Source organism: Kogia breviceps, chromosome 19 (genome assembly GCF_026419965.1).
Source record: "Kogia breviceps isolate mKogBre1 chromosome 19, mKogBre1 haplotype 1, whole genome shotgun sequence".
NCBI lineage: Eukaryota > Metazoa > Chordata > Mammalia > Artiodactyla > Physeteridae > Kogia > Kogia breviceps.
In genome coordinates, this window is record NC_081328.1 from 13,652,185 (window position 1) to 13,679,751 (window position 27,567).

The 27,567-nt window shown below is 54.7% G+C and overlaps 2 protein-coding genes across 2 annotated transcripts; both read left to right on the forward strand.

Moving 5' to 3' along the window:
* The first annotated feature begins 1,658 nt into the window (after positions 1-1,658).
* On the forward strand, positions 1,659-2,696 carry BHLHA9 (basic helix-loop-helix family member a9). Its single transcript, XM_059047297.2, is given in 1 exon segment — positions 1,659-2,696. A coding segment is annotated over 1 exon segment (924 nt). The 5' UTR covers positions 1,659-1,708; the 3' UTR covers positions 2,633-2,696.
* A 7,468-nt stretch (positions 2,697-10,164) lies between these two features.
* Positions 10,165-24,298, forward strand: TRARG1 (trafficking regulator of GLUT4 (SLC2A4) 1). Its single transcript, XM_059047299.2, has 3 exons — positions 10,165-10,968; positions 19,923-20,055; positions 21,508-24,298. Exons 1-3 carry the CDS (start codon positions 10,582-10,584, stop codon positions 21,519-21,521), a joined length of 534 nt encoding a protein of 177 aa, XP_058903282.1. The 5' UTR covers positions 10,165-10,581; the 3' UTR covers positions 21,522-24,298.
* The last annotated feature ends 3,269 nt before the right edge of the window (positions 24,299-27,567 follow it).

Consider the following 27,567-nt stretch of genomic DNA (forward strand, 5'->3'; position numbering starts at 1 on the left):
CCTGGTCTGGCTGACTTTGAGCCCGGGGCCAGGCTTTTCTGAGGGGCTGGGCAAGGCCGATGAGCAGGAAATTGATTCAGCTCTCTCTAGGGTGGCCTTGAGGGGCTAAGGGACAAGGGATGGTGTGGGAGCAGAGGTGGCTGTGGAATGTGACACTCAGGAACCATAGTGTCTGGGCTTTGACCTGATTCCCTGCTTCCCACTCTGACACCCACTGAGACTAACACTGCATGCACCCCTGAGAGCTCAGACATCTGTGTGGCTCAGGCTCAGGGTAGAATCCTGCTTGAGGCCTGCATTTCTGTGTGGTTGTGTGTCTGTGGGTTGTAGGGACAGCGGGAGACAGCTTGAGAGGTGACAACATCCAGCTGTAGCTGCTTTCATTCACTTTTAAATTTCACAGACATTGCAGATTTGGGGAATAGAGCCCTAGAAACGCAATGTCCTTAGGGTGCTTACAGTCTAGTAGGCAAGGCAGAAAAGAAAACAAAAGAACAGCCCTGTTCTTTTTCTCCATAGAGCAATTCATAGTTTGAAATAATGGGGTTGTTAGTTGGCTCTTTGGCGAGATGGATGTGAACTCCATATCCATCCCAGCTGATTACACAGTCTTGGCATTTGGGAGGCATTTGGGTCGTGGCTGGGGATGACAGTGCCCGTGGGTGCTCCGTACAACTTACTTGTGAACGCCTGAAATTCCACTGCGGGGCGAGTCTTTCTCTAGGACTGAGCATTACTCTTTTTCTGATACCCTGTGTAAAGTTAAAAATCCCTGGGGTGAGGGGTGGTGAGTGGGTTCGCTGAGTTCATAGCATGGCAGTGCTGTGTCTTCCTTTTTTTTTTTTTTTTAACGTCTTTATTGGAGTATAACTGCTTTACAATGGTGTGTTAGTTTCTGCTGTATAACAAAGTGAATCAGTTATGCATATACATATATCCCCATATCTCCTCTCTCTTGCGTCTCCCTCCCTCCCACCCTCCCTATCCCACCCCTCTAGGTGGTCACAAAGCACCCAGCTGACCTCCCTGTGCGATGCGGCTGCTTCCCACTAGCTATTTTACATTTGGTAGTGTATTTATGTCCATGCTACTCTCTTTAGAGGTCCCAGCTTACCCTTCCCCCTCCGCACAGTGCTGTGTCTTGAGCTGCTCAAGGACCCTGGACTCCAGAAGATGCCCTGATGGGTACCACAAGGGGAGCCAGGGGGCCACCGGACAATCGCCATCACCCTCTGAGTCAGCGCTTAGCCCAGCTCTGCCTGCAGAAGGGAGAGCTAAAGAGAGACAGGTGGCGAGTTAAGGCCCAAGCAAAATCCAAACTCAGAATCCCAGCCAGCCTCACTCTGGTAGCTGAGAAAGCCAGAAGTTCCAGGTCCATCTTATCTGATCTGTCCCTCCCTTATGGGTCCCGCTGGAACAGTCATGCTTTCCTCTGTGACAGCCCTGTGGTTGCCCACAGGACTTGACGAAACTTTTCAAGGTTCTTTAAACACACTCAACTACAACTGGGGCCCTTCTGTGCACCACCCGTCAGCTCTCCTGCCCGGAGGCCAAATGTGGCACTCTTCTGGGGGTCGGGAGGAAGAACGTGGACCCCAGCCACCCCCGAGAGGCCCTGGAGTGAAGCAGGGCAAGCCCTCCCCGCGGCTGGAGCACTGCCCTGGGCGTGGCCCGGCCGCCCATCTGGTCCCTTCCTACAAGAATCTGCATGCGTCCTCCCTGCCTTGCTTCCTTCCTCTGGGTTCCTCCCTCACCAACCTACCTGGAGGCAGGTAATAAAGCAGGAGGAGGGAGATGGATGGATGAGGAGGGCGGAGAGCCACGTGGTGCCATAAAGCCCAGCTAGAGAGGGCCTGTCCCGGGAGTGTCCAGACTGCAGGAGTCAACGCTCGGAAGGTGGACTGTCAGGCTTGGGAGCCGGAGCCGGAGCCGGAGCCGGGGCGCCAAGGCCCGGGAGAAGGCCATGCACCGAGGCGCGCCGGGACCAGGCCTCAGGGGCCAGAAAGGGGACGAAGGCTCTGCCCAGGACTTGGGGAGCTCTGGCCTGGAGGCCGGGAGGGATTTTGGGGTGCTGAGAGAGAACGGCAGTCCCCGCGGCCTGGGCGAAGCAGAGGAAGGGGTGGGCAGCAGAAGGCGCAGCCGTCCAGTGCGGTCGAAAGCGCGGCGCATGGCGGCCAACGTGCGGGAGCGCAAGCGCATCCTGGACTACAACGAGGCCTTCAACGCGCTGCGCCGCGCGCTGCGGCACGACCTGGGCGGCAAGAGGCTCTCCAAGATCGCCACGCTGCGGAGGGCCATCCACCGCATCACGGCGCTCTCCCTCGTGCTGCGCGCCAGCCCCGCGCCCCGCTGGCCCTGCGGGCACCTGGAGTGCTACGGCCAGGCCGCGCGCGCTGGGAACGCGGGCTCCAGCCCGCCGCAGCCTGCGCCGCCGCCGCCCGCCGGGCCCTTCGCGCCGCGCTGCGCCTCGTGCTTCCTGCACACGCCCCTGGGACAGGCCAGGGCGGTGGCCGAGGCGCGGGGCGTGGCCCAGGCCTCCGCGGGAAGCTGGCGCCGAAGTCTCGGGGCTCCCTCTGGCTGGCCGCGGGGCCACCTGCGAGCGGGCCCCGGGCTGGGCTACCAGCACTCCTGACCCGGCACCGAGGGCACCCGCGGGCCTGGAGGAAGGCCGGCCTGGGAGGAGCCAATGACCCGATGACTACAGAAGGAAAGATTATAAAATCATCCTGGGAATAGCTGAACGGGCTGAGGCCAGAGGGGGAAATGAGGTGCTTTGCCAGTGGGAAGGAACTCTGGAGCCTGGGGCTGCACCCCTTAACACCCCCCACCCCCTATCCCAGCCAGGGTTGGCAGCTCCAAAAGGAGCAGGATCCTGCTGGGTTCTTACCTTTGGACTTGATGAACTCTTCTTGGAAAGTGACTTTTGCATCCCTGTGCCTCTAAGTTCTGCTGTTTTTTAGGAGAATGGGGACTTTTAGACAGGGTGGTGATGGTATGTGGGAGCGTGGGTGGCAGCTGGTGTGGCCTGATGGCACAGTGTGGGCTCCCCTCCCCCTGGCTGTGCTGATGCCCCAAGTCTGTGATCTGGGAGAGGCCATCAGGAGCAGCTAAATAAAAAGGAGAAGCTATCGTCTCTGTCTGCTACCAGGACTCTATTGGGCCCAGTAGCCCAGGGTGGCAAGAAGGCCTGAGGGGCCTGAGGCCTGGAGGCTCACCCTGGAATGTTGGGCCCTGGCCTGAGTGAGGCCCATAGGTAGGTACTTGAAGACGTTGGTTCCTGGTGAGACCCCAGGTGTGACGCAGCACTGCGTGCGAGGGGCACTGTGGGAGAAGACATTATCTGGAGACAGGAAGCGGGACTGGGAGGCTAAGGGCGTGGTCAGCCTCCTCTCTGGCCCCCCAGCCGAGCTGCTGTCTGCAGTGAGCCACAGAGAGGGTGGCAATGAGAGCAGAGTCTGGGCCAGTCTCAGGGAAGGAAGCTGAGGCCAGGGCCAAGGATTGGGGGGTAAGTCCTGCCTGCACCCCAAGCTATGGGCGGATGGAGCTCCCAGGGAAGAGTGGGCCAGTGCAGCCAGGGCCTCTGCGATGATGGGCAGACTTGGAATCCAGGAAAATGGGCCTCGGGCCAAGGCTGCTGAGGAAGTGGGAGGGACAGCCAGCCCCCCCAGAGAAGTCTGGAGAGCTGCTCTGCATCTAAGATGAGCACTCTTGAGCTCATGTCTGATCTCACTTGGGCTGACCCGGCTGATGTTGCAGGTGCTGCTTGCTGGGGTGAGGACCCAGGTGTGCCAGGGGAGGCCTGAGGGCTTTCTGGTTTCCTTGGAGAGCTGGGCTCTTGCCAGCTTGGGGTGGGGGGAGCTCAGAATGGGGGAAGCCACAGAAGCTGGAGAGATGCCTATAGTCACCCAGGGAGGAGTGGAGGGTCCCCAGAAGAGCTGAGATGAGGCTCACCGTCCTGATTACAGGTGTCTTTGCTTTCCGCAAGTGAGACACTGGCTGGCACGCTTGGCGTCTGGTCCACAGGCCTCAGGGCTCCAAATTTCACAGGGCAGGTAGACGTGTCACAGATCACAGGAAGGCTTTGACTCTGGGGCAGAGGGGTCTTGGGGCCTAGCTCGGAGCAAAATGTGGGACTCTGGCCCCAGGCCTGCCCACTGAGCCTGCCCTGTAAGGGAGAGGCAGTGTCACAGTCTAAGAGCGGAAAGGAAAGAGCCAGACTGGCCCGGGATCCAATCTCTGTTCTGCCACTTACTACATGTGTGACCACTTAACCTCTCTAAGCCTCTAGTGCCTCACCTCTGACACAGATGATTCCACCTCAGGGTGGCTGTGAGCATTAACATTCGTTCTAAGGTACAGTTTCTGGCAATTAGAAGGTGTTCCACAACTTAGTACTGTTTGCATATTATAATTTTATGACAGACCAGCCTGGACGATGCTTCCACCTTGCTTCAGCCTCAGGTTTTTATCCTCTGGAAACATAATAAAATGACCATCAAGTCCTGCTTTCCGAAGTTCCAGGGTGGAAAGAAATGACGTTCTTCCCCGGTTGCACTCTCAGCCCTGGAAGGGCGAGGGCGCCCCCTGCAGGTGGAAGCGGGAGCGCGCCGCAGACTGTGAAGTCAGCCTGAGGATGCGAGGATTTGTCTCCTCGCTTACCAGCTAGCTGAAGGACCTTGGCAAATCGCCTAAGGGCTTTGAGCCTAGGTACTTCCATCCGTACAATGGGCTGAAATAAGTACTTACATTATAGACTGTTGTGCAGACTAAAGGAGAAAATGCATTTAAGGCACTTAGCATAGTGCCTGGCCCACAAAGCACTCACTGCATGGAAGCTATTAAGACAAATTATATTCACAGGGCTGTTATGAGGAGAGAATGCACGGGAAGGTGTTTTATAAACTAAAGCCCCCAACACGTTAGTTATTAACATTGTTTCATCAGGGCTATTTGCTTGAGTGCACACATCTGCATATTTACAAGATGATAAGTATTTGCCTGGCATTCTGAGGTTTTTTAACATGTACACATTTTGTGCATGCTTACAGAGATGTGTAGATCTGTGAATGTGTGTGTGTGCATACGTGTATGTATTGACCTAACAGGTACCCCTGTCACTCCCTGATTCTTTAGGGGATGCTAGGCCAGAATCCCTTTAATTATGTGCCTTCCAAGTTTTCTGGAACTCTTGCTTGAGTTTTTTAATCTGCTTCCTAAGACCATATCCGTCCTCCAAGATAACTGATTTGCTGTGGAAGGAAGCTCAATCTGTGATTGTTAAAGAAATGGAAGTTATCAACCAAGACCACATAGGTTTATCCAAATACAGAGAAAAATAATACAAGGAGAGGCACTGAATGAATATAAAAAGGAAAGTTCTGGAAAGAGAAAACACACATATAAGAGAGGGCTGCTAAAAGTTATGGCCGAAAGATATGAACGACTGATACGTAAAGACAGAAATTATGTATCTAAGGTTAATCCCAACAGATCCCTCAAATAGTGTTCAAAGGAGAGAGAGGGTTCACTTTGAAAGGGCAGAAAATAATAACAATTCACAGCACTTTTAGCAGCTTTACAGCATAATGAATGAGACATGCCAGCAAAGTCAATAACTGTAAGAGCCAGTGTTGTCAGGGATATGGAGAAAAGGGCACATTTACAGATTTCTACTTGTTCTGTGTGTCTGTTCCCTTTTTGGTAGAGAACAATCTGGCAAAATCGCAGTAAAAATACCCCAAGGGAGTAATCCAAAAGGAAAAACAAATTTGCAAAAATGCAGTCCCATCGGCACTGTACCTATCGATGAAAGATTTTGAAACAACACAGATGCCCAACCATAGAGGCACGGGCAAAGCATTCTCTAGTGTTGTAACAGGGTGCCAGTTATGGTGAGTTTGCGGAGCGGATCACAAACTGGTCTGTGCCTGCTGATTATAAGTGTGGACAAACAGGTAGGTGCAGGAACAGACCTTGAGAGAATTTGGGAGGATGTGACAGGGTTAGTATCCATTAGGGTTTTTTTTTTTTTTTTTGGTAAAGATTTTTTTGGATGTGAACCATTTTAAAAATCTTTATTGAATTTGTTACAATATTGCTTCTGTTTTATGTTGTGGTTTTTTGGCCACCAGGCATGCGGGATCTTAGCTCCCCGTCCAGGGATCGAACCCTCACCCCCTGCATTGGAAGGCAAGGTCTTTTTTTTTTTTTAATCTTTATTTTGTTTGTAATTTAATTTTTTTATACATTAGGTTCTTATTAGTTATCCATTTTATACATATTAGCGTATATATGTCAATCCCAATCTCCCAATTCATCTCACCACCACCACACACACTTTCCCCTCTTGGCGTCCATAAGTTTTTTCTCTACATCTGTGTCTCTATTTCTGGGAAGGCGAAGTCTTAACCACTGGACTGCCTGGGAAGTCCCTCCATTAGGTTCTTGATGATTGTTTTTAAAAGGTGAAAGTTTTGTTTCCTTAGGGCACCTTCCAAAGAGGAGTAGGGTAATGTTTTGAGCACAGACAGCAAGGATTCCTTTGGGGGGACCCCACCTCACTGGATGTGAAACTGGGGTGCTTGCTGATGGGTGCATGACCACATCAAGTTTTGCTCACACTTTGCACGTATGTGTGTATGTGTGTGCAGACACCAGAAGGCTGCCGTGGAGCTGGGCGCAGGCAGGCCTCAGTGCGAAGTGGAGTTTTCTTAATTACTCCTGCCTTGTCAGCCCCATATGGTTTCCTGACACCCAAGGCGATGCTGGGGATAAAAAGGGCCTTGGGGGGAATTCCCTGGCGGTCCAGTGGTTAGGACTCCACGCTTCCACTGCAGGGGACACGGGTTCGATCCCCGGTCGGGGAATTAAGCTCCGCACGGCTGAAAAAAAAAAGGCCATGGGTACAGATATAGGGGGGCTTTTTACCTCTTCTCCTTGGATTAAGATCGCACTTACCTACCCTTCTGAGGTTTGCTTCCCTGTCCACCCTGTCCACTTTCCACTCCACTGTTTACACCTCAGCATCCTTCACACCCGGGGTGTACCAAGGGTGGGACAGGCAGAGGTGGACTTAGCGTCGGTGTGGACACACCCTGGGCACTTCATTGGCGTCTTCAACTTCCTCTGGTTCATCCAGCCAGCCATCACTGCAAGTCAGGCCCTGGGCGAGGGAGCTGGGGTCACACCTGCCCGCTCCAAGACCTCACAGCCCGTCAGGGAGGGGGCACAGACACGGGAGTGACTTTCTTCAGTTCCCTCCATCCACACTAGAGAGCAGCGAGGCCAGCCCGCAGCAGAACAGAAAGGCCGATACACCTGTGTAGCTGCAGGCGCTCACAGCGCAGGCCGCCACCTGAGGCCCGCGGGCGGTGTGAGGGCGGAGTCGGAGGAGGAGGTCGGCGCCCTCCCTTCTAAAGGCTGCAGCGGGCCCAGCTGCTTGCTGCTCCGCAGAAAATGGGCCCAGCGTTCCCAGATCTTCGTGTTAAAAGTCTGAAACCCCCATCTTTATGTGAAATGGATTTTTTAAAAACACTGTTGAGCCAACGCTGTGCAGGCCAAACCCACTTTGCATGATGAACGCGGCCCGTGGGCCTCCGTCGAAGACCTCAGCTGCGGGGGGAGTGGGGAGGCCGCCCCTGCAGGCGGGGGCAGGACCCGGCCAGAGGAGGAGCAGCTGACTGGGTTGGGCTCAGCAGCCCCGGAGCCCAAACTCGCTGCTCCTGGTCCCCGCCTCTGCCCCTCCCCTTTGGTTCCCACGCCCACTTCTGGTCCTTTCCCTCACCACCACTCGGCCACTAGATGGCACCACAAGCCGAGGATCTCACAGCAGGCAGAGCAAACCCGGCTCCCAAGTCCCTGAACCCCAGCATACCTGGTAACCTCGCTGCCGTGGGCCATCCTGGGGACTTCTTGGCTTTTACTTTCCTCTTCGAGTTTTTATTAAGTCAAAAAATCCCTTGATGTCAGGTGCCTTCTGTCCTCCAGGCCAGTGCTGCCCAAGAGAAATATAACGCAAGCCACGTTTTAAATTTTCTAGTAGCCATATTGAAAAAAGAAGAGAGACACAGGTGACATTAATTTAAATAATGATTTATGTAGCCCAATATATCCAAAATATTATCATTTCAATATGCGACCTATATACAGTGTATTAGTGAGATAGTTTACATTCTTTTTTCTCGTACTGTTTGAAATCTAGTATATGTTTTAGACTCACAGCACATCTCAGGGTGGATGAGCCACATTTCAGGCGATTGTGGTCACATTTGGCTGGAGGCTATGGAGTTGGGCTGGGCAGCAGTAGGTCCACAGGGCCTGAGTCCTTCGTCCCAAGAATCAGCTCCCAGGTTGTAACATGGAAATCTGTCCAAGCTGGACACGGACTTAGAGTCTAGGGGTCTCAGGCACCCAACCTGCCACCCTCTGCAGGAGGTCTCTTATTTAAAATGGCATTAGCCACTCTCTCGAAGTGAGAGAGTGGCATGGACATATATACACTACCAAATGTAAAACAGATAGCTAGTGGGAAGCAGCCGCATAGCGGTGCTTTGTGGCGGTGCTTTGTGACCACCTAGAGGGGTGGGATAGGGAGGGTGGGAGGGAGATGCAAAAGGGAGGGGATATGGGGACATAAGTATCTGTATAGCTGATTCACTTTGTTGTAAAGCAGAAACTGACACGCCATTGTAAAGCAATTATACTCCAATACAGATGTTAAAAAACAAATAAAATGGCATTACCACGTTTCTGGAATGTTCCTGGGCACAAGAGCCCAGCTCACTCTCCCTCTGCCTCATATCCGGCCTGGGGGCGCCCTCCTCCCATCCCTTTGTGGCCAGCTCTCCACTCCCTGCCCGCCACACTCTCTTGCCTCCTTTGCCTTGTCACGGCCCTTGTTGGAAGCAGCATTTCTGAAGCCAGCTTGATACACAACCCAAAGATATTTCTTTCCACTAAAATGGCTCATCTTGCTCCAAACCAGCCCCTGGACTTGGACCGGGGATTGAGATCTGATTGGGATACAGTTTGAGATGACTCTGGGCCTCGCTTTTCTAAACTGTGATATCAAAGGATTTGAACGCCACAACCTCTGAGACCCCTTCTCACCTCTGACTTCCCATCCCCAACCCCCATGACCTATGCCCTCCTCCAAACCACACACAGACACAGACATACACACACACACACACCCTGGTGGTTCTCGGTCACCTTATAAAACAATGTAAGGAGAGAGATCGGGGACATAGAAAGAGATGCGGAGAACAGAGAAGGTGGCAGAAACGGAGAGAGGACACATGAGAGAACAAAGAGACAGAGGACAGGCAGCCAGAACCGAGGCCCTTCAGAGCCGGCATCTGCTCTAAGGAGCTCCTGAAACAGGATCTTTGCTGGCTTTTTAAAAGCACCTTAGAAAAGCTTTAATGGCCATGAGACGGGGCCAACACTCCTCCCTAAGAGCCCCTCTGCCCCATCCCTTGGTGAGCTGCTCATACACCCATTCAGAGGGTCCAGGCAGAATCCAGGGGCCACACTAGTAGTAGACCCTCCAGGAGCTAGGAGCCAGGCTCTGGCCTGGACACCTCTGGGCGTTGGAGGTCAGGGTCGAGGTGGGATGCAGTAGGTCCAGGGGCCAGCGTTTCCCAACAGACAGGAGAAGCGGGAGCCTGCTCCAGTAGAGAAGCAGCTGGGGGCTCAGTCTCCAGTGATAGTTGAAGACACACCCTTGTTTTTTTTTTTTTTTTTTTTTTGCGGTACGCGGGCCTCTCACTGCTGTGGCCTCTCCCGTTGCAGAGCACAGGCTCCGGACGCGCAGGCTCCGCGGCCATGGCTCACGGGCCCAACCGCTCCGCGGCACGTGGGATCTTCCCGGACCCGGGCACGAACCCGTGTGCCCTGCATGGGCAGGAGGACTCTCAACCACTGCGCCACCAGGGAAGCCCCAAGACACACCCATTTTGACCCACTCTGTCTTTCCTCCCCATCCAGAGCCCCCACCCAGAAGAGCAGGCCCTGGGTCAGTAGTGGAAGCCGGAGGCTGGCCCAAGTCCCCCTGGGCTGGGCTGGGCAGGGCTGCGCTGGGCTGGGCTGGGGCAGAGGCAGAATGTTGCTGGGCGGTTCTCTGGGGAGCGGGGAATTGAAAAGCATCTCTGAGGAGGGCAGGGAGGGAGGGAGGCTGGGTGATGTATACACGCACGCACACACACACACCCTCCCTGACTTAGCCTAAGCCTCACTCGGGAGAAGAGCAGTCTTCTCTCTGCTCTTGGAGCTGCTTGCTGTTGCTTCCCCGCCCATCTGTGCTGTCAGCAGCATCAGCAAAGTTGGCCTCAAACTTGAATGGAACTGAAGGCTCCAGCTTCCCGGAGCTCCATGGGGCAGTAGGCCGGCCTGAGCCTCTGAACTCAGCTGGCCCGGAGAAGCTGACCCTCCCAGCCCCCAGCTGGCCCTTGCCCTCCTGGGTGACACGTCTGCCCCTGACCTGTAGGGCCTGAGTCTGGGCTGAGGAATATGATGCACTGAGGTCCCTCTGGAGCCCCTCGTCCCGGCCTGGAGCTGGAGCAGCCCAAGGCCCAAGCCAGCATGGCCCACCCCGGGCAGCCTCAGCTTTCCCCGGCGCAGGAGCCAGGCACCGTCTCAGCCCTGGACCTGCTGGAGATGGAGAAACTCCTCACCAAGGTCGGGGGCCAGGAGGACAAGCCCCTGAAGCTGTCCAAGTCCCCCTCGGGGGCTCTGGACCTGGAGCAGGGCTGCCACAGTCTGCCCTTCAAGGTGGTATCCGAGGGGCACCAGGCGGCCTCGCTCCCCCAGGCATCCTCCCGGGCCAGCTCAAGGCGGGCATCCTCCATTGCCACGGCCTTCTATACCCAGGACAGAGAAGTCCCCAAAGATTACCTCGTCCTTGCCATCACCTCCTGCTTCTGCCCCATCTGGCCCCTCAACCTCATTCCCCTCATCTTTTCCATTATGGTAAGTGCTGCTCTTTGTTCCAGGGCAGGGGCTGGGCCTGGGGTCAGCAGCCATGCTTCCCTGCAGGCGCCAGTCTCCCTGCCTGGGAGGTCGAGAAAAGAGCTGGGTGCTGGGGGCTTGGGGGAAGATTCCCCTTCTCAGCTGGTCTACTATTCCCACTTGGGGAGGGGTCCAGGGGCCTGGAGAGCTTCATGTTTGCCGTCCTCCTTCATCTCTGCTCCTGGACGTCACAGCTTGCCTTGGCACACATCCCTGCTGGGAAGGGGATTCCGGAGAGCCACCTGGAGCTAAATTCGGCACAGAAATACAGCCAAGTTGGGGGTCTTGCCTTTGCAGGGCTCGGGGGCGTTGTCCCAAGGAGTCATTCCTGAGTGGGGCTGTGAATCAGCAGGGGTTGCAGCTGGCATGGGGTCCCAGGGCCCCATGTTCTCAGGAAGGGAGCCAGGCACCCCCTCTTGTGTTCTGTCAGCCTCTGGCAGCTCTGGATTCCAAGAGCAGGCGGTGGCTTCCCTGCCATGGACTGAGGGCCCCGGAGCCCGGCTCCCCGAGGGCTGCTCTTCTGGGGGGAACTTCTCGCTGGGGCCCTCAGGGCCTCGCCTTTGCACCGATTTCAGCTTCTGTCTTCAGCGTGGGGGGGGGGGCTGGGCCAAGCGTGGGAACACATGTGTGTCAGAGGGCATGGCTGGCCTGGCCAGGGAGGGGCATGGGGGCTAGTCCTTGCTTCCCACACGATCGTGCTCTAGGGTTTTGAGTAAATTACCGTAGATCATCTCCAATCCAAGTCATCTGGATAGAGCTACTTACAGAGGAGCCACAGAAAATGTTGGTAGATGTTGGCAAGTGACTTTTGTGGTCCAGGAGATTGTGAGAGAGAGGCACAGAGAGAGGCTGGCAGGGAATGACTTTCAGAATGAGGTTAGGAGCAGGGGACAGCACACTGAGAGGGGAGACACTGTCTGCTTCCCTCTGGAGTGCCTCCCCTGCTGAGTCATCCATCATCGAGCCCCCAGGAGCTGTGCTCATTCCTGCTGCCCCGCTGTCCTCTGAGAAACCCCTTACTTATTTCCTCATACGTCTCTATCCACTTCACCGAGGCCCAGTCACCAGCCAGGGGAGCCTTCCCCAACCCCCATCAAATCCAGCTCCACCTGCCAGGGCTTTAGGGGACACTGGCAGGGACTCGGTGTGGGCAGAAGAGCCAGGGCTGGGCCAGGCCTTTGAGGAACTTCCTGTGCTGCCTGCTGCTCTTGGAGGCAGCTGGGGGCAGAGCCGGGCCACAGGGGTGCAGCCAGTGGCTGTGGGCAGGGCCAACCTCTTGGTTACAGGGAGAAGCCCCAGGAGGAGAGACAGGCTTTGTGGAGGGAATCCACACAAGGACCCAGGAGAAAACGTTCGCTAGAATCCATCTCCTGCTGGGGGTGGCAGGGTGTGAGCTGGGTAGGAGCTGCCTTTGTCAAGGGAACCCTGGGCCCAAGGCTGTGAGACCACCGAACCCACCCCCAGTGCATTTCTACATCCCTCTCAGGTTCTTGAGTCAGGTCTGATGGGCACCGGGCCTGGGGCAGGGAATACAGTGCTAAACCAGATGCCATCACCAGTCCCCACAAGCCTCCTGTCCAGTGGGGAGAAACTTGTAAACAGATCCTTACAACACAATGCAAGAAGCACCCACGCCAGACAAAACCACAAGGTATTATTCTGTGGCCTCGGGCAAGTCACTCAAAGATCTCTTCTCCTCAGTATTCCCATCTGCAAAATGGGTGTCAGCATAACACCTAAATTATAGAGTTGTGTGAGGGTAAAAAGAGATGAGCCATACAAAGTGCTAAAGCACCCAGCACATAGTAAGTGCCATTACGTGATGGTAGTAATTAGGTGAGTGTCTCCCTGGGGGGGATGGGAAGCCATCACCGGTTTGTTGGGTTTTTTTGGTTTTTTCTTTTTTGGCCGCGCCACACAACGTATGGGATCTTAGTTCCCTGACCAGGGATCGAACTTGTGCCCCCTGCATTGGAAGCGCGGAGTCTTAACCACTGGACCACCAGGGAAGTCCTGTTTGTTGTTTCTCTTAGCGCTTTGAAACAGAATTCACATATCATGGAATTCACCCATCTAAAGTGTACAATTCAATGATTTTTAGTATATTCACAGACAAGCGCAACTATAACCACCATCCATTTGAGAACATTTTCCTCACCTCCAAAAGGAACCCAGTGCCTTTTTTCTTTCCCATCCCTCCCAAACCTGAGCAGTCACTCATCTTCTTCCGTCTCCATGGTTTTGCCTCTTCTGGACATTTTATAAGCAGACATACCTCGTTTTATTGTGCTTTGCAGCTATTGCATTTTTTGCAAATTGAAGGTTTGTGGCAACCCTGCATCGAGCAAGTCTGTCGGCGCCTTTTTTTTTTTTTTTTTTTTCCCAACAGCATTTGCTCACTTTGTGTCTCTGGGCCACATTGTGTTAATTCTTGAAATATGTCAAACGATTTCGTTATTATTATATTTGTCATGGTGACCTGTGATGAGTGATCTTTGATGTTACTACTGCAAAAAGATCACAACTTGCGGAGCAATGATGATTAGCACTTTTTAGCCATAAAGTATTTAAAAATTAAGGTATGTACATTGCTTTTTCAGGTACAGTGTTATTGCACACTTACTAGACTACAAACGTAACTTTTATATACACTGGGAATCCAAAATGTTTGTGTGAGTCGCTTTTTTGTGACATTCACTTTTCTAGTTCATAGGACACTCCCCATGCCATGCCCTGGGGAGGGAGGGGTCAGTTATTTACCCAGAGCTGAAATACTTGTTGCCACTCAAACAGCAGCAGGGGTGAAGGAGAGACAGAGAGCGTGGAAAGAGAGTTAAGTCTCCAGGCTGGTGGCTCCAGGTCCTGGCAACAGGCTTCAGAGCTCCTCCTCTGAAGTCTTCCCACTGGTTACCAAGTGAAGGGTCAAGCCCTTGACCCCAGGGGAGAAGGAGACCCACAGCCCTGACAGCCTGGCTAGAGCTCACTGTCTGCAGAGCATGTCCTAGTATGAGGCTGACAGAGTCTAGCTAACTGTTCCCATTTACCAGATGAGGCAACTGAGGCATGTAAAGCAGTGCCTTGCCCATGGCCACACAACTGGCAAGAGGTACCTCAGCTGGATACGGAATCCAGTGTTCTATTCATGGCCCTACCCTGTATCTACCTCTGGGACAAGGATGGTGTGTCCCTCCCAGGAAAGGCAAACCTTTTAGGCATTTATGCAGGGAGGGAATAATTCTACTTCCTTCCCTCTTTTTCTCCCCCACCTCCCGGTAGCCTCCTCTCCACCACCCACTCACTCCACCAGTGAAAGACTAATGGACCAGCAGTGTCCTTCCCACTGTAGCTCTGACAGGCGCCTGCTGGGACCAGGACTGGGATCAGGGGCTCTAGCTCAGGAGCTGTGATCACAGGTGCCCAGGCCCAGGCCTGTTCAGCACCGCAGCTTCCTGTGAGCTTCCTGGGGTGGCCGGGGCAAGGTTGGCTTCATCCATTTTACCTCTGGATCAGGATGAGAAACGGCCATGCTCCCCGATCCAGCAAGATCTCCTGGCAATGAGGGACCCTGGGCCTCAGGGAGTGGGTCTTCAGTTGTTGATAAAAGAAGCATCAGATAGACTTGGGTGTGTATCCCATCTCTATCCCCTTTTAAGTCACACGACCATGTCCAAATCATTCAACCTCCTTCCTTAGCTCCAGTTTCCTCATCTAGAAAACGTGTAATAGAACTAATGTGTGTGCCAGAGCCTGGAACGTAGGAAATGCTTAATAGATGGAAGTGGTTGCTATTATTATTAATACTAAATGACACTACAGTGTCAGAGGACAGGGCAAACCCCCAGTGAACAGGCATTTCTGGCTTTTAGCAATTTGGATATAATGGAGTCTCATCCCTCATTACAGCCTTGGGAAAGGTAGGCAGTCCTGTCTGTGGTTTTGGTTGCAGTCTCTGAGCAGCTCCTTCTCTGTAGGTTGTTCCCACGGCATGTGGGAGCGATGCAGAGATCCAGAGCGGCTTCAACACTTCCTTACTTAGGCGTTTTCAACAACTTAATTATTTAACTGATGTGTTGCAGGCTCATTTTCATTCATTTATGATTTATCCATTCACTCAACAAGAGTGCTAAGCCCTGACCAGGGCTGACGGTCAGCTGGCATGTAGGCATATGGCTTAAGATATTGATATCTTTTTTTTCTCTTTTTTGGGGGCCATACCTTGTGGCTTGTGGGATCTTAGTTCCCTAATCAGGGATCGAACCTGGGCCCTTGCAGTGAGAGCACGGAGTCCTAACCACTAGACCACCAGGGAAGCCTCTTGACCTACTTCTAAGTTGGTAAACAGCTGCGGTCTCAAGCCCCTAAGTCTTCCCAATCCCTCCCACCCACCACTGCAGCTGCCCTGCCTCCTTCCCCAGGATCCGCCACCATCCCTCCCCGCTCTCCGGCGACAGGGGGGTTAAGCTGTAGTCAGGGCATTTCAGAAACAATTGTATCTATGCAGAGACAGTGCTGTGAAGCACGTGGAGAAGCACATCCTTCTGCCCTGACCTACTGGGAGGTGCTTGAACTCTGTGGAGGGGCTAATAACTGATCAGCCCTGGCACACCTTGTCAGTTCTCCTGAGGTCTGCTCGGCTTTGACCCTGAGCCTCATGGGTGGAGAAAGCTCATTCCTGAGAAGTTCTGTTGCCACCCTCCTCTGGCTGGTCTCAGCCTCTGGCAGCTCTCATCAGCACCCTCCCCACCCTATATCCTCTCCCCAACCCCGCCTTATCCTTTCCCCACACTCAGACTTTTTTCAATGTCTCTCCTCACTGATCTATTGACCTGAATTCATTTTCTCACTCACCATTCCCACAGCCACTGCAATCACAAATGATCTATTAATTCAGTCATTACAACCATTACTGCAATCATTAGTGTGCCTTCAACTTCCGCCATTTGGTATAAGAGGGACATGATGTCACTAGTGGGGATGGAGAGCAGCTGGTAATTTACTCATAAAAAGAAATGAAGGGTTTTCTTCCATCCCTGGAAACAAGGGATGGATCTTTCATTTGGTAACTAATGTGGGGCGGGGGGAGGGTACTTCAGAAATGAAGTTGTCCACAGCTAGCAGTGGACAACTTCTCATGTAAAATTAGGGCTCTATTCTTAAGAGGCAGTTACTATCCCTCCTTTCTACAGATTGGAAAACTAAAATTTACAGAATAGTTGTGAGGGTTACATTGCATAGAGTGTATAAAGTGTCTGACGCAACAAAGCAGCCACAATCGGGTCTGCCCTGTTCCACGCAGCCGTTCCCACTGTGTCTCCTTCAGTGGGGTCCCTCAGGCTTGAAGGAACATGCATCCAAGTGTGCATGGATTGATGGCTCTGCGGATAAATAAGTGAGAGTCGGGCTCAGTATAACTGAAAAAAATTCTCTCTCCCTCTCGCCTTTCTTCCTCACCTCTCATACCCAAGAAACTAACCTGTGCGCCTCTCTCCGTGGCCCTGAATCATTACTGCACAGACTTTTTCTGGAAAGTGGGGGGCAGGACTCATCTTAAACCCTCTGCCCCTCCCCCTGATGCTATATTTACAGCTGAGAATGAGTCCTGGATGATGATTCAAGGTAACCCCAGGATTTCTGAAGCTGAAATTCCTGGAAATCCCAGAAGTCTTCCTGTACGTTTCTCCCTCCTCCTCCCAACGGTGCCTTGGTGTTGATGTCCTGAGTGTGGTGACCTGAGCTTGGCACCCATTAGAGCATTTGATCCTCTACCACTCCTATGAGGCAGGGATTGTTGTGAGGCCGTTTCACAGATGAGGAGCTGGAGCTGGAATATAGAACACCAGGCAGGCGTGGTGGGAGAAGCAACTGGAGAAATGGAGAAAGGCCAGATCAAGAAGGGCCCCAACTGTCACAAAACGGAATCTGGATTTTGTCCTGTAGGCACCGGGGAGCCTACAACTGGGTGAGACAAATAGAGGGTTTCTTTAAGACAGGAGAGACAAAGATCCAGTCAAGAAGGAGAGGGTGAAGAGACCAAGGAGTGATTGGTGCCCCAATGTCCCTGGGCAGCAGAGAGAGGCTGAGGTCTAGACTTGAGCTTGCATCGTTCCTGGCACAAGGTAAATGTTCAAATAATGCTCTAGGGATTATGACAGTGGGGGTGGAGGAATCTCAGCGGGCTTCACAGAGGAGGTGGCGTTGGAGCTGTTGAAGGACAGAGAGGATTTGGACTTGGGGTGCTATGGGGAAGCAGGAACGTGGGCGGGAGAAATAGCACGAGCAAAGGCAAGTGGAAGTCGGTGCTCACACCCGGAGCGGTTCAGATCGGCTAGACCCAGAGGTTGTGGAAGAGAATGGCAGGGGGTAAAACCGGGAAATGCAAAGCAAACCTGAGTTTGGACTCTGTTCCGCAGACAGTTGGGGGCCGTGGAAGATGCTGGACAAGAGGGATTGCCTCAGCCATCATCATCTCTCTGAGCTTTTGTCTCAGCTCCTGGCTCTCCTCTGATCCCTCACTACAGTCGGGGGGGCGGGGGGCGGGTCTTTGGGAAACCTGCATCCAATCATACCATCCTCTGCCTGCAGCCTTCCATCTTCACTGGCTCTCACTGTTCTGGGACAAGGACCGACCTCCTTCCTGGATGGGCAGAGCCCTACCTGGCCTGGCCCTGCCCACCTCTGCAGCCTCCTCTTCCTCGCTGTCTCAGCCCCGGCTGCACTGGCCTTTGTCAAGTTCCCGCCTGCTTCCTTCAGTCAATAACAGTTTACTGAACATCTACATTATTTGCCACGCAGGGACTCCCTCTGGGCCTTTGCACACGCTGTTCTCTCTGCGCAGAGCGCTGTTCTTCCATTTGAAAAAAAAAGCTATTTAATTCTTACTCATCTCTCATATCTCAATCCAGATGTCCTCCCTTCAGGATGTGTTCCCTGACTCTCCCCTTTTATAAACTCTCGCAGTACCAGGTACCTCTCCTTCGGAACCCTTCCCACACTTGCAATTTTGCTTTTATGTGTGTGGTCACAGTGGAGGCCAGCCTCCCCCCAAGGCTGTAAGCTCCATGAGCATAAGACCTGGGGCTCTCTTGCACACTGCTGCATCCCAGGGTCTTAGCACCATGCCTGGCATGAACATCTGTAGGGTGAAATGGTGGTGTGGGGAGTAGAATGGAGAGGAAAAGAGCCTGGAGCCAGGGGGACCTTCAGGAGGCTCTTGTCATGGCTTGAGTGAGAAGTGGCACCTGCAACTTCGCTGTGCTAGAGAGGAGAGTCGCGATGGAATTGACTAGGAGGGGAAACTGATTAGTAGAGTGGGGGTGGGAGGGGAGTTACGACTGAGTTCGGGGACTCCGGGCTGTTGCCAGTAACTGGGGCTTGAGCGCGTGGAAGGAGGAGGCCTGGGAAGTAGGAAGCTGTGGTCTGGGGCAAAGTGAGTGAGGTCGCACCGGGGCAGGCAGCTGGCACTGGCCTGGGAACCACGGGGTGGAGGTGGGGAATCAGAATTCTGAGAGATGAAGACAGGACCCAGGGGACAGGGGGGCAGTGCCCCAACGAAGAGAACCGAGGGGGAAGGGTCGCTTCTGTGAACTTCAGCTTCTTTAAAAATGGGCAACACTGCCAACCTCCCAGGATGATTCTGAGGCTAAATGAGATCATTCAGGCACAGTCGTCAGTCAGCTGCCTGGCACAAAGTAAGGGCTCAATAAATCTCTGCCATCATCGTTTAACCATCATCATCAAGGTACTTGCTGGTTCCGTGCTGAACTCAGGAGCCTCCAATCATCAGAACATAAAATAACCAAATAAGTGGCCTGAGGTCTTGTAAGTAGTCACACCTTTAGCAGACTCCCGCCTGTGCCTGTCCTATCAATAGAAGTCCGAGTTCTGGAGCTGGAGGAATCTGGAGGTCCCAGGCCAGTCCTGGGCAGTGGTGAGGGGCCTCCACGGGGAAGCTTGGGACACACCTCCTACTGATTCCCCCCGGGCCCCGCGTGATCCCCCTCTGTCCCGATGTCCTCTGTCCGTCCTCATCCTCACCCACCTGATTTCACCCAATTAAATAGGGCCAAGAGCAGGCGAGCTCACTGAGAAGGAGTGAAGTATCAGATAGGGCCCCTGTGAAGCCGTACATGGCTCCACCCCAGCCCCAGCCTTCCTGGTTCAGACCCACAATGTCTCGCCTTTCTGGTGTGATCTGGGAAGTGGACTTGGTTGAACAAGGATGTGGGTCCTGGGTGGGATATAGGGAGCTCACTGTTGTGGCCTCTCGCGTTGCGGAGCACAGGCTCCGGACGCGCAGGCTCAGTGGCCATGGCCCACGGGCCCAGCCGCTCCGCAGCACGTGGGATCTTCCCGGACTGGGGCACGAATCCGTGTCCCCTGCATCGGCAGGCGGACTCTCAACCACTGCGCCACCAGGGAAGCCCACTTTCTTTCCTTTTATGGCAAGAGAGGGCTCACAGAGGAAAAGAGGCAGGTATGTCCGGCCGTAGAAAAAGCCACAGGGGCTGCCTTCGCGCAGCTGCGGGAATGAGCCTTGGGCTGGGGTCCGCAGGGGCCCGGCTTCTCTCTCCTGGCAGCTCAGCACGGCCTGGACCTGGTCCACCCTCCCAGGCCCGCGGTCTCCACTATACCGCCCTGCCCGTCGCTGTCCTGAGATAATGCCCTGCATTGCTCGGTCACGCTTCCAGCTGCCCCCAGCCAGCGAGGGGCAGGCTTAGTTACGGCCCTCCTCAAGAGGTCTGGCCACTCGCGTCCAGCCCACTTCTCCGGAAGGGGCCCCCTGCCTCTCCCCTATGGGGGCTGCTGGAGTGTGGGCTGCCGTGGGGACCGGGTGTGTTCCGGAGACTCAGCCAGGTGCCCCCTCCAAGGCTGCCAAGGACAGCCTTCCTGAGGTCTCTGCCGCCTTCTCTCTGCAGTCTCGAAGCAGCGTGCAACAGGGAGACCTGGACGGGGCCCGCAGGCTGGGCCGCCTAGCCGGGACGCTCAGCGTCACCTTCATCATCACCGGGCTCGTCATCATCATCGCGGCCGTGACTGTCAACTTCGCAGGTGAGGCCCCGCCACACTCCAGCTTACTCAGTGGGAGGCCTGTGGGGGGCTGTGGCCCAGCCCCCTGGGACAGGGGTGGTGGTGGGGAGAAGGGTAAGAGCACGTGTGGGCCACAGCCTCTTCCTCTCCCTCAAGGAAAGCAACCCAGTCCCCTGCAGGAACTGACTGAGTGCGGTTGGCTTTCTGACTTCCTGATGCCTGGAGCACAGATCACTAGGAAAGGGCGTGGGAAGAGCCCGTGCCCGGGAGTCAGAGGCCACGACCTCTGGTCTCAGCTCTGATGGTCCTGGGTCCCGCACCAGGGTCTACCTGGGTTGAGTCTCGGGGTTTTCACGTCAAAAGTGGTAGGAAGAAGCCTCCAGCACAGAGGCTTTTGTGAGCATCACCTGAGATAACGCATGTGACGCTGCTTTGTAAACGGGGGGCCTGCCAGACAGCATCCCTGATCAGACAGCCAGGACCTGCTGGAAGTAAACCATGCACGTGCTGGAAGTAGTCAGGAAGCGACACTTTTGTGAGCGCCCAAAGGTGGCCCGGGGAAGTTATCCAAGCAGGACGACCATTTTCAAAGGTGACGCTCAGCTGCTCACGAAGCCCAGGCAGCTTGGAGAATTTCTGGGCTATGCAGGTCAGTGTTGTCCATTTCCCTCCCGTCACACACTCACATTGGGAGCCTCCAAGCACCTCTGCCCCTTTGGTGATCAACGTAAGCTGTTCCCCTAAACACCTTGCCCCTCCATGTGCGCGCCATGGACCAGCAGCCGTGGCTGCCGACACCAGGAGAGGGTTGGAAATACAGAATCTCAGGCCCCACCCAGACCCACTGAATCAGAATCTGCATGTTAATAAGATTCCCAGCCCAATCGTTATGGTTTGGGAGGCACTGATCTGGAATGTAGAGTTTTCAACTTGGGGCCGAAAGCCTGGGGTTCAGCCGTGGGGTCATGGGGAGGGAACCTTGGCCTCGTAGGAGAGGGAAGAGCTCAGGTCTGTGATCAGTCTGCCTGGGCTCAAAATGCAGGTCCTCCACTTCATCTGTCGAAGCGGAAGCATGTTCCATAATCTCTGGGTTTGGCAGGGGTGCAGGTGCCTGAGAAGCAGGAACCCGCTAGCGCAGGGTATAAGCGTCAGTATCGCCTCCTGATGTCTCAGTCTCTTTGTGCTGCTGCTTACAACCGCTGAACTCAAATTGGCAAAGGGGACCGTTTAGTTTTCACTAAAATATTCAAGCAGCGATGGTTCTAGCCTCAGGGGTCCACGTGCCTACCTCCGAACCAACCACCGAGGCCCCGGTCCTGTCCTTGGCAGGAGCTCACTTCCACCGGGATCCCCCAGCCAACTCACCCCGTTACCACTTCCCACTAGGAAACAAAGACTCAAATCCTCAAAAAAGGGACCAGAAGACCCTATGTTCTGAGCTCTGTTCTGCCTTACCTGTCCTTTTCTTTACAGTTCAGAAGAAATAAAACTAACTAGGGGGCTGTGCTAGCAGAAGCAGGTCCTCGCCCGCTGGAAAGCTCCACACCCTCACGCCCCATGTACCTCGGAGGACAGGATGGTGACTGCCGAGTGCCCACCTGTCCCCCAGCTCCAAAAGCACAAACTTGGAAGGGAAACCCCCGAGTCACCCCATCGCCAGCCCACATCAAATGGGAAAGCAAGAGGAAGAAAGGAAGGAAGGAAATGAAATTGACTGTGAAACCAGTGAATACTGTGGTTTAATCTCAGGGGCACGGCCCGGCATTTTAACCCCAGGGTTCTGGCTGGTTTCTCATCCCCACGATTTCCTGGGACCTGCCAAGCAGCACATACTGCCAGAGTGAGAAGAAACCAGCCCCACAAACAAGACCACAGCGGGGAGAGAGGTAGCACAGTCCCTGCGTGTCTGATGACCGGGAGAAAAGACGCGGGCCTTTATTATCTTTCGTATTTTTCTTGAGGCAGGATAAAAAAGACTGCATGCCTTGCGCCACATGCCTGCTGCAATCCCAGCCAGTACCCTGAGCTCAGAGGCCAAGCTTCTGCTCAGCACATGCCCTGGAACCCCTCGGACACACAGGATGCGCAGCTGCTCTGGAAAGAGGCAACAGCCATACTTCAATCCTGCATCCATCGCAGGGTGGAGGCAACCGAGAGGAATGTTGGTGGAGACAGAAACGGGGACAGCATGACCCACAGACCTCTTCCCAAACATTTCCGCCTCAGGAGCGTCTCGGCTGAGAAGTCTGGTGTCAGAGCATCTGCCAGGCTGACGCAGTCCGCCTCTAGTCCCTACCTGGGCTGTAGCCTGGGGCACCAACCAAGAACTCCCGGGGGCCTGACCTTGCCTCCAGGGCAGCCAGTGAAAAGGAACCCTGGCCTGAGCTCTCATCCTGACAGGCCCTCCCTGGCTGTCTGGGGGCACAAGCTCGGAGTTTCATGCAGAGGGGTTCAGGGTCCCCATGCAGTGTGGCTCAGGTGGGGCCTGGGCTCCCGGCTCCCAGCCCAGCTGCATCTGATTCTCTGTGCCTCACCCTGTGCCCCTGGCCAACCACAGACAGCAAAGGCTTTCCCTGGAGCAGGCTTCGGGCCCACGCCTGGGGGAGATTCCCATGGGCTCCCAGGTCATTAGGGGTGTTTGTGCCTTCTGCAGGGGCGTGGGCCAGAGTTTTTATGAAGGTTTGTTGTTCATGGGGTCTAGAGAGTTTCAAGATAGAGGGAAGAGCTTGGCTGAAGGGTCCCATCTTTGGGGACCCGGGCTTAGGAACACATCCACAAGCCCAGAGTCAGGGGCCCAGACATCATGGCCTTTGTCTCAGGGCCTAATGGGACACCTGGAAGGAGTTAAGCAGGGCCCCTCAGATTTCTCCCTGGTCTTTCTCGCCCCCACTCCCCCTGTTGGCCTCAGCCCCCAAATCCTTGGAGAAGGATGCTCCAGGCCTTCCCACCCTGTGAGGCCCTGCCTAGCAGCGAGGGTTCCAGGAGGGTGGGAAGGCAGGTTCTCAGGGCCCCAAGTTGGCCAAGAATGTTTCCTCTGTGCCTGTTCAGGACCCTCATGCTTCCTTTCAGGGTCCCTGCCCGTCTCTCCCACCCTCCTCACAGGCTCCTGAGGAGGGAGCATGTCAGCATAGAGGCTCGGTCTGCCGGGAGGGTCTCTGGGTCCTGGGTGCAGCCCCAAGCCTTCTAGGAGGGCCTGTATGAACGAGGGGAGGGTTCAGGCCCCAGAGGCATGGGCAGATCCCTCTAGGGCTGGCATTCCTGTGTCAGTCACCCACCCAGGGAATAAACTCCAACCTCTCCCGACCCTAAAGGAGGGACCAGCTGGATCTGCTTTATGGGACCTTTGAGGCCAAAATAGAAATACCCGTGTTTGTCGGGGGAGGAAGGGGATAAGCCCAGGGTATCTGTGTCACTTTCAAGGTCAGGTCAGGCCAGGGGAGTCATGATGAGGTCTATGAATCTGACATTCACCGGCCCCCACCCTGGAAGGAGGGGTCATGAGTCAGCTGTCTTCCGGCAGGCCCCAGGGGTCCCCAGCCTCAGCACCCCAGGGAGAAGAGAGCAGTGAACCAGACTGTTTAGGCGTGGTCTCATGGGAAAATGATGGCAGAGGTGGGACTGCGGCCTCCGTGTGCCCTGGGACCGTCACGCACACCCAGACCTGCCCCCCCATCTACAGTCACACCCACAAAAACAGGCCCCGCCATGAACTCAGTCCCACAGACACACACACTGGCTCCTACTCCAAACCCAGGATAGTGCAGAAAGAGAGAAGCCACAGCAGACCGCCGCAAAAGCAGGCACGGCGGGAGCACCCTTCCATTCAGGTGAGAACGACTTGAGAGTTTTCTAGTCATACTAAGGATGTAGCTCAGAGGCCTCCAAGGTGTGTGGAAGGAGCAGAGGCCTCAAGAGACTGGCCCTTCCAGCAGAGAGGAGCCCAGGGCCAGGGGATGGGAAACCCGTCAGAGGTAAGGCTGGGAGGGAGGGACCCTGCTGCCTCCCACACACAGGCCTCCTGACACCCCCAGGCCTCGTTGAACACGAAGGGACAGTGGCCCTGCCATCCCAGCGCCTTCGTGGGTCCAGTACTGGCTGCATGAACACAGTGGTCCCCTGGCTTGGGGCACTGACCCAACCCCTCCCCGGGTCCCCTAGAGAACAGCAAGCACCCCCCCACCCGACCACCACCGGCCCCCACTCACCAGTTCTCTCCTCTGTATTTCTCAGCATGGAAAGAAATAAAGCTGACCGTCCACGCCCACTGAGGGTCTGTTTGTGCCGCTGGGTTCAAAGGGTTCCAAACAACTTGGGGGGCACTGGGGAGCCTGGCCATCCAGGGGCTCCACGGCCACCATGAAGCATCCCCCTGGGCAAGCCATTTGTTCTCACCCAGCCTCAGTCTCTCTGGTGAGCGATGCTGGTTTTCCCTTGGTTGTTCCTTCTGACTCTGAACAAAGACCTCAGGCATTGAGGAGGAGGGCAGGAGGCTGTGCTGGGCATCTTACAAACCTTGGTAAATCCACACGGCCATCTGAGGGGGTCGCTAGTGTTTTCCCGGGGTTCAGATTAGTAAACCGAGGCTCAGAGAGGTTCAGACACTGGGCCTGGGTCACACCGTGCCTGGCATGCAGAAGGTACTGAAGAAACGTTGGTGAACTGACCATATCCCTAGGTCTGACCCCCAAGTTGGCTTCTTGCCGCCATGCTTTGCTGCCTGGAGAGCAAAGCCCTGTGTAAGGAAGGTGAGAGTTAGTTGTGTGTATGTGGGGTGGGGGAAGGGTTGGAGGAGGGAATCTATTTCCAAGGCTGTAGGATGAAGCAGGCAGGGATGGCTTGATTGCTTGACGGTGGAAGGTGATAAGGGCTTTAGGAGGGGGGCGTGGGCAGAGCCACTGGGCTGGGCAGCCAGAAGGAAGGGAAGGAATTGCCATGTGGCCACAATGAGCTGCCCACACCAAGGGCAAGAGGCTGGGGGAAGGTGGCGGGAAGGGCATAGGACTGGGGTGGGGCAGGAAAGCAGGGAGAGTCCCAGGACCCAAGAGGCAGCCCAGCAGAGTAGATCAGGGGGTGGGAGTTCGGGCCAGCCACTTATTAGCTGCGTCTCCTTGGGGAAATTCTTCCTAAGAAGAAAATGAAGCTGAGAGAGGCCCAGTGACTTGCCCAAGGTCACAGTCATGAACCCCTGAAGCAGGACAGTCCTGGAAGCTTTGGTGACAGGAGTCTCCTCCCTCACCTTAAAAACTTTGCGAGGGGCTTCCCTGGTGGTGCAGTGGTTGAGAGTCCGTCTGCCGATGCAGGGGACGCGGGTTCGTGCCCTGGTCCGGGAAGATCCCACATGCCGCGGAGCGGCTGGGCCCGTGAGCCATGGCCGCTGAGCCTGCGCGTCCGGATCCCGGGAGAGGCCCGCGTACCGCAAAAAAAAAAAAAAAAAAAAAGTTTGTGAGCTGGGCTTCCCTGGTGGCACAGTGGTTGCGAATCCGCCTGCCGATGCAGGAGACACGGGTTCGTGCCCCGGTCTGGGAGGATCCCACATGCCGCGGAGCGGCTGGGCCCGTGAAACATGGCCGCTGCGCCTGCGCGTCCGGAGCCTGTGCTCCGCAACGCGAGAGGCCACAACAGTGAGAGGCCCGCGTACCGCAAAAAAAAAAAAAAAAAAAAAAAGTTTGTGGGCTATTCCAAGGGAGTTGGCCATTTTGGCCCTTTTCCTGCACTGCCCGGCATGTGATGGTCACATTTCTCTGCAGCTTTTTGTTTCAGTGCTGCATGTGACCTTTTCAAAGGTATTTTGAACACCACCTGGGGAGTCCAAATTAAGATGAAATGCCACCAGTGAAATGCTACCAATTTAGTAACACTCAGGTATCCGGACACCTTCTCTACACATGGGCACTGCCAGTAACAATCACATCACTTTACTACCTGGCTTGGTGATCTGAAAGTTTTTTGGCATCATTTTTCAGACACAACCCAGTTTTAGAAACTTTAAAACGGGGCGCAGGGGGACATGTGTCTGAGATTCAGCAAGGGAGAAGCTGCAGCTTCCACAATGCAGAAAGCCTCAAATCACAGATGGCTGCGCCCTCTCTCTACCTGGACTCCCCACCTGTGAATGCTGTGGTGATCCTCTCTGCACACCCACAGCGCTGGCGGAGACCCAGTGGCGCGTCCTGGTGAACGGGAGGGCTGGATACACGTGGGGAATGCCAATAACAGTTTCCCAAGGCACAGCCAGGAGAGCACCCCAGAATCTGGGAGGCACTGGGCATCCCAGGCTGGCCCTTGAGACTCTGCTCCCCTGCATCCCCAGCCCTACCTGCCTCTCCCTGACCCATGACAGGAGACCACCCTGCGTGCCCAGGAGAGGTCTCTGGTTCAGGCCTCAAACCTTCACTCCTTGCTGTGTCAACTTGAGCAGCCCTGGCCTCTCTCTGGGCCTCCGTCTCCAGGTAAAGGAGTGAGCTGGGCGGGTCTAGGGCGGGCTTCTCAATCCCTCCCGGCGGCACATTGGAATCACCTGGGAGCTTGGGCCACGCTGGCGCCTGGCTGCCACTCCTAGTGAATCAAGTTTAAGTGGTCTGGGGTGTGGCCTAAGCTTCCAGATTTTTAAAAGATTTCCAGGTGATCCCAATGGTCATTTGAAGTTGGGAGTGCTGGGCCCTCGAGACTTACTACTCAGCATTAATGGGAGTCGCCAGGAGCGGTCAGAAATGCAGAAGCTCAGGCCACACCCCGATCCACAATCGCTGCCCTTTCACAAGATCACCAGTGGTTCCTGTGCACTGAAGTTTGGGACGCTCTGGGCTAGACACCTGAAGCCGAGTCAAGTGGGCCAACTTGCTGCAGTCTCCCCTTAGGCCATACCTTCTGTGGGGGCGGGTCTTTTATCTCCCCTCTAAAAATAAGAATTGTTTTCCTTTCTTTTTCGGCCACTCCTCGAGGCTTGTGGGATCTTAGTTCCCCCACCAGCGATTGGCCCCGGGCCCTCGGCAGTGAGAGCACGGAGTCCTAACTCCTAGACCGCCAGGGAAGTCCCGTTCTCCTTTCTTTCTTACAACAAGGGTCTATTGAAACAAATGGAGAAAATCTAGGCAATACTGAGAAGCAAAGAGGACATTAAGAGAAACCCCAAATAAGTTGGGGGGGTGTCTCATAGCAGAAAAATTCTTCACCCTGTTTCCCAGAATGTTTGTGAAACTGAGTCCCCCTTTAACGGAGTTCCCTTAACGAGTTTATGATTGATCTCTCTCTCCAAAACTTGATTCCCTTTCTTGTTTGCTCTGACCCCAGCCCTGAGTCAACGGAACATTAATCAACCAGAATCAGATGACTCGGACTGCTGTTGTGGATATCAACACCAATGTCCTAGAATGGCTGTTACAGATCTCCTCATTAACCTGCAAATTCAGGTCATTTCTCTAGGGCAAGATGAGCTAACAGACCGCTGAGCCACAGACCACCTGGCCTGGGAATCGTAAACCAGAGACATCCTGACTCATGAAACTAGGATTAAGAAATGTCACAAGACAATGA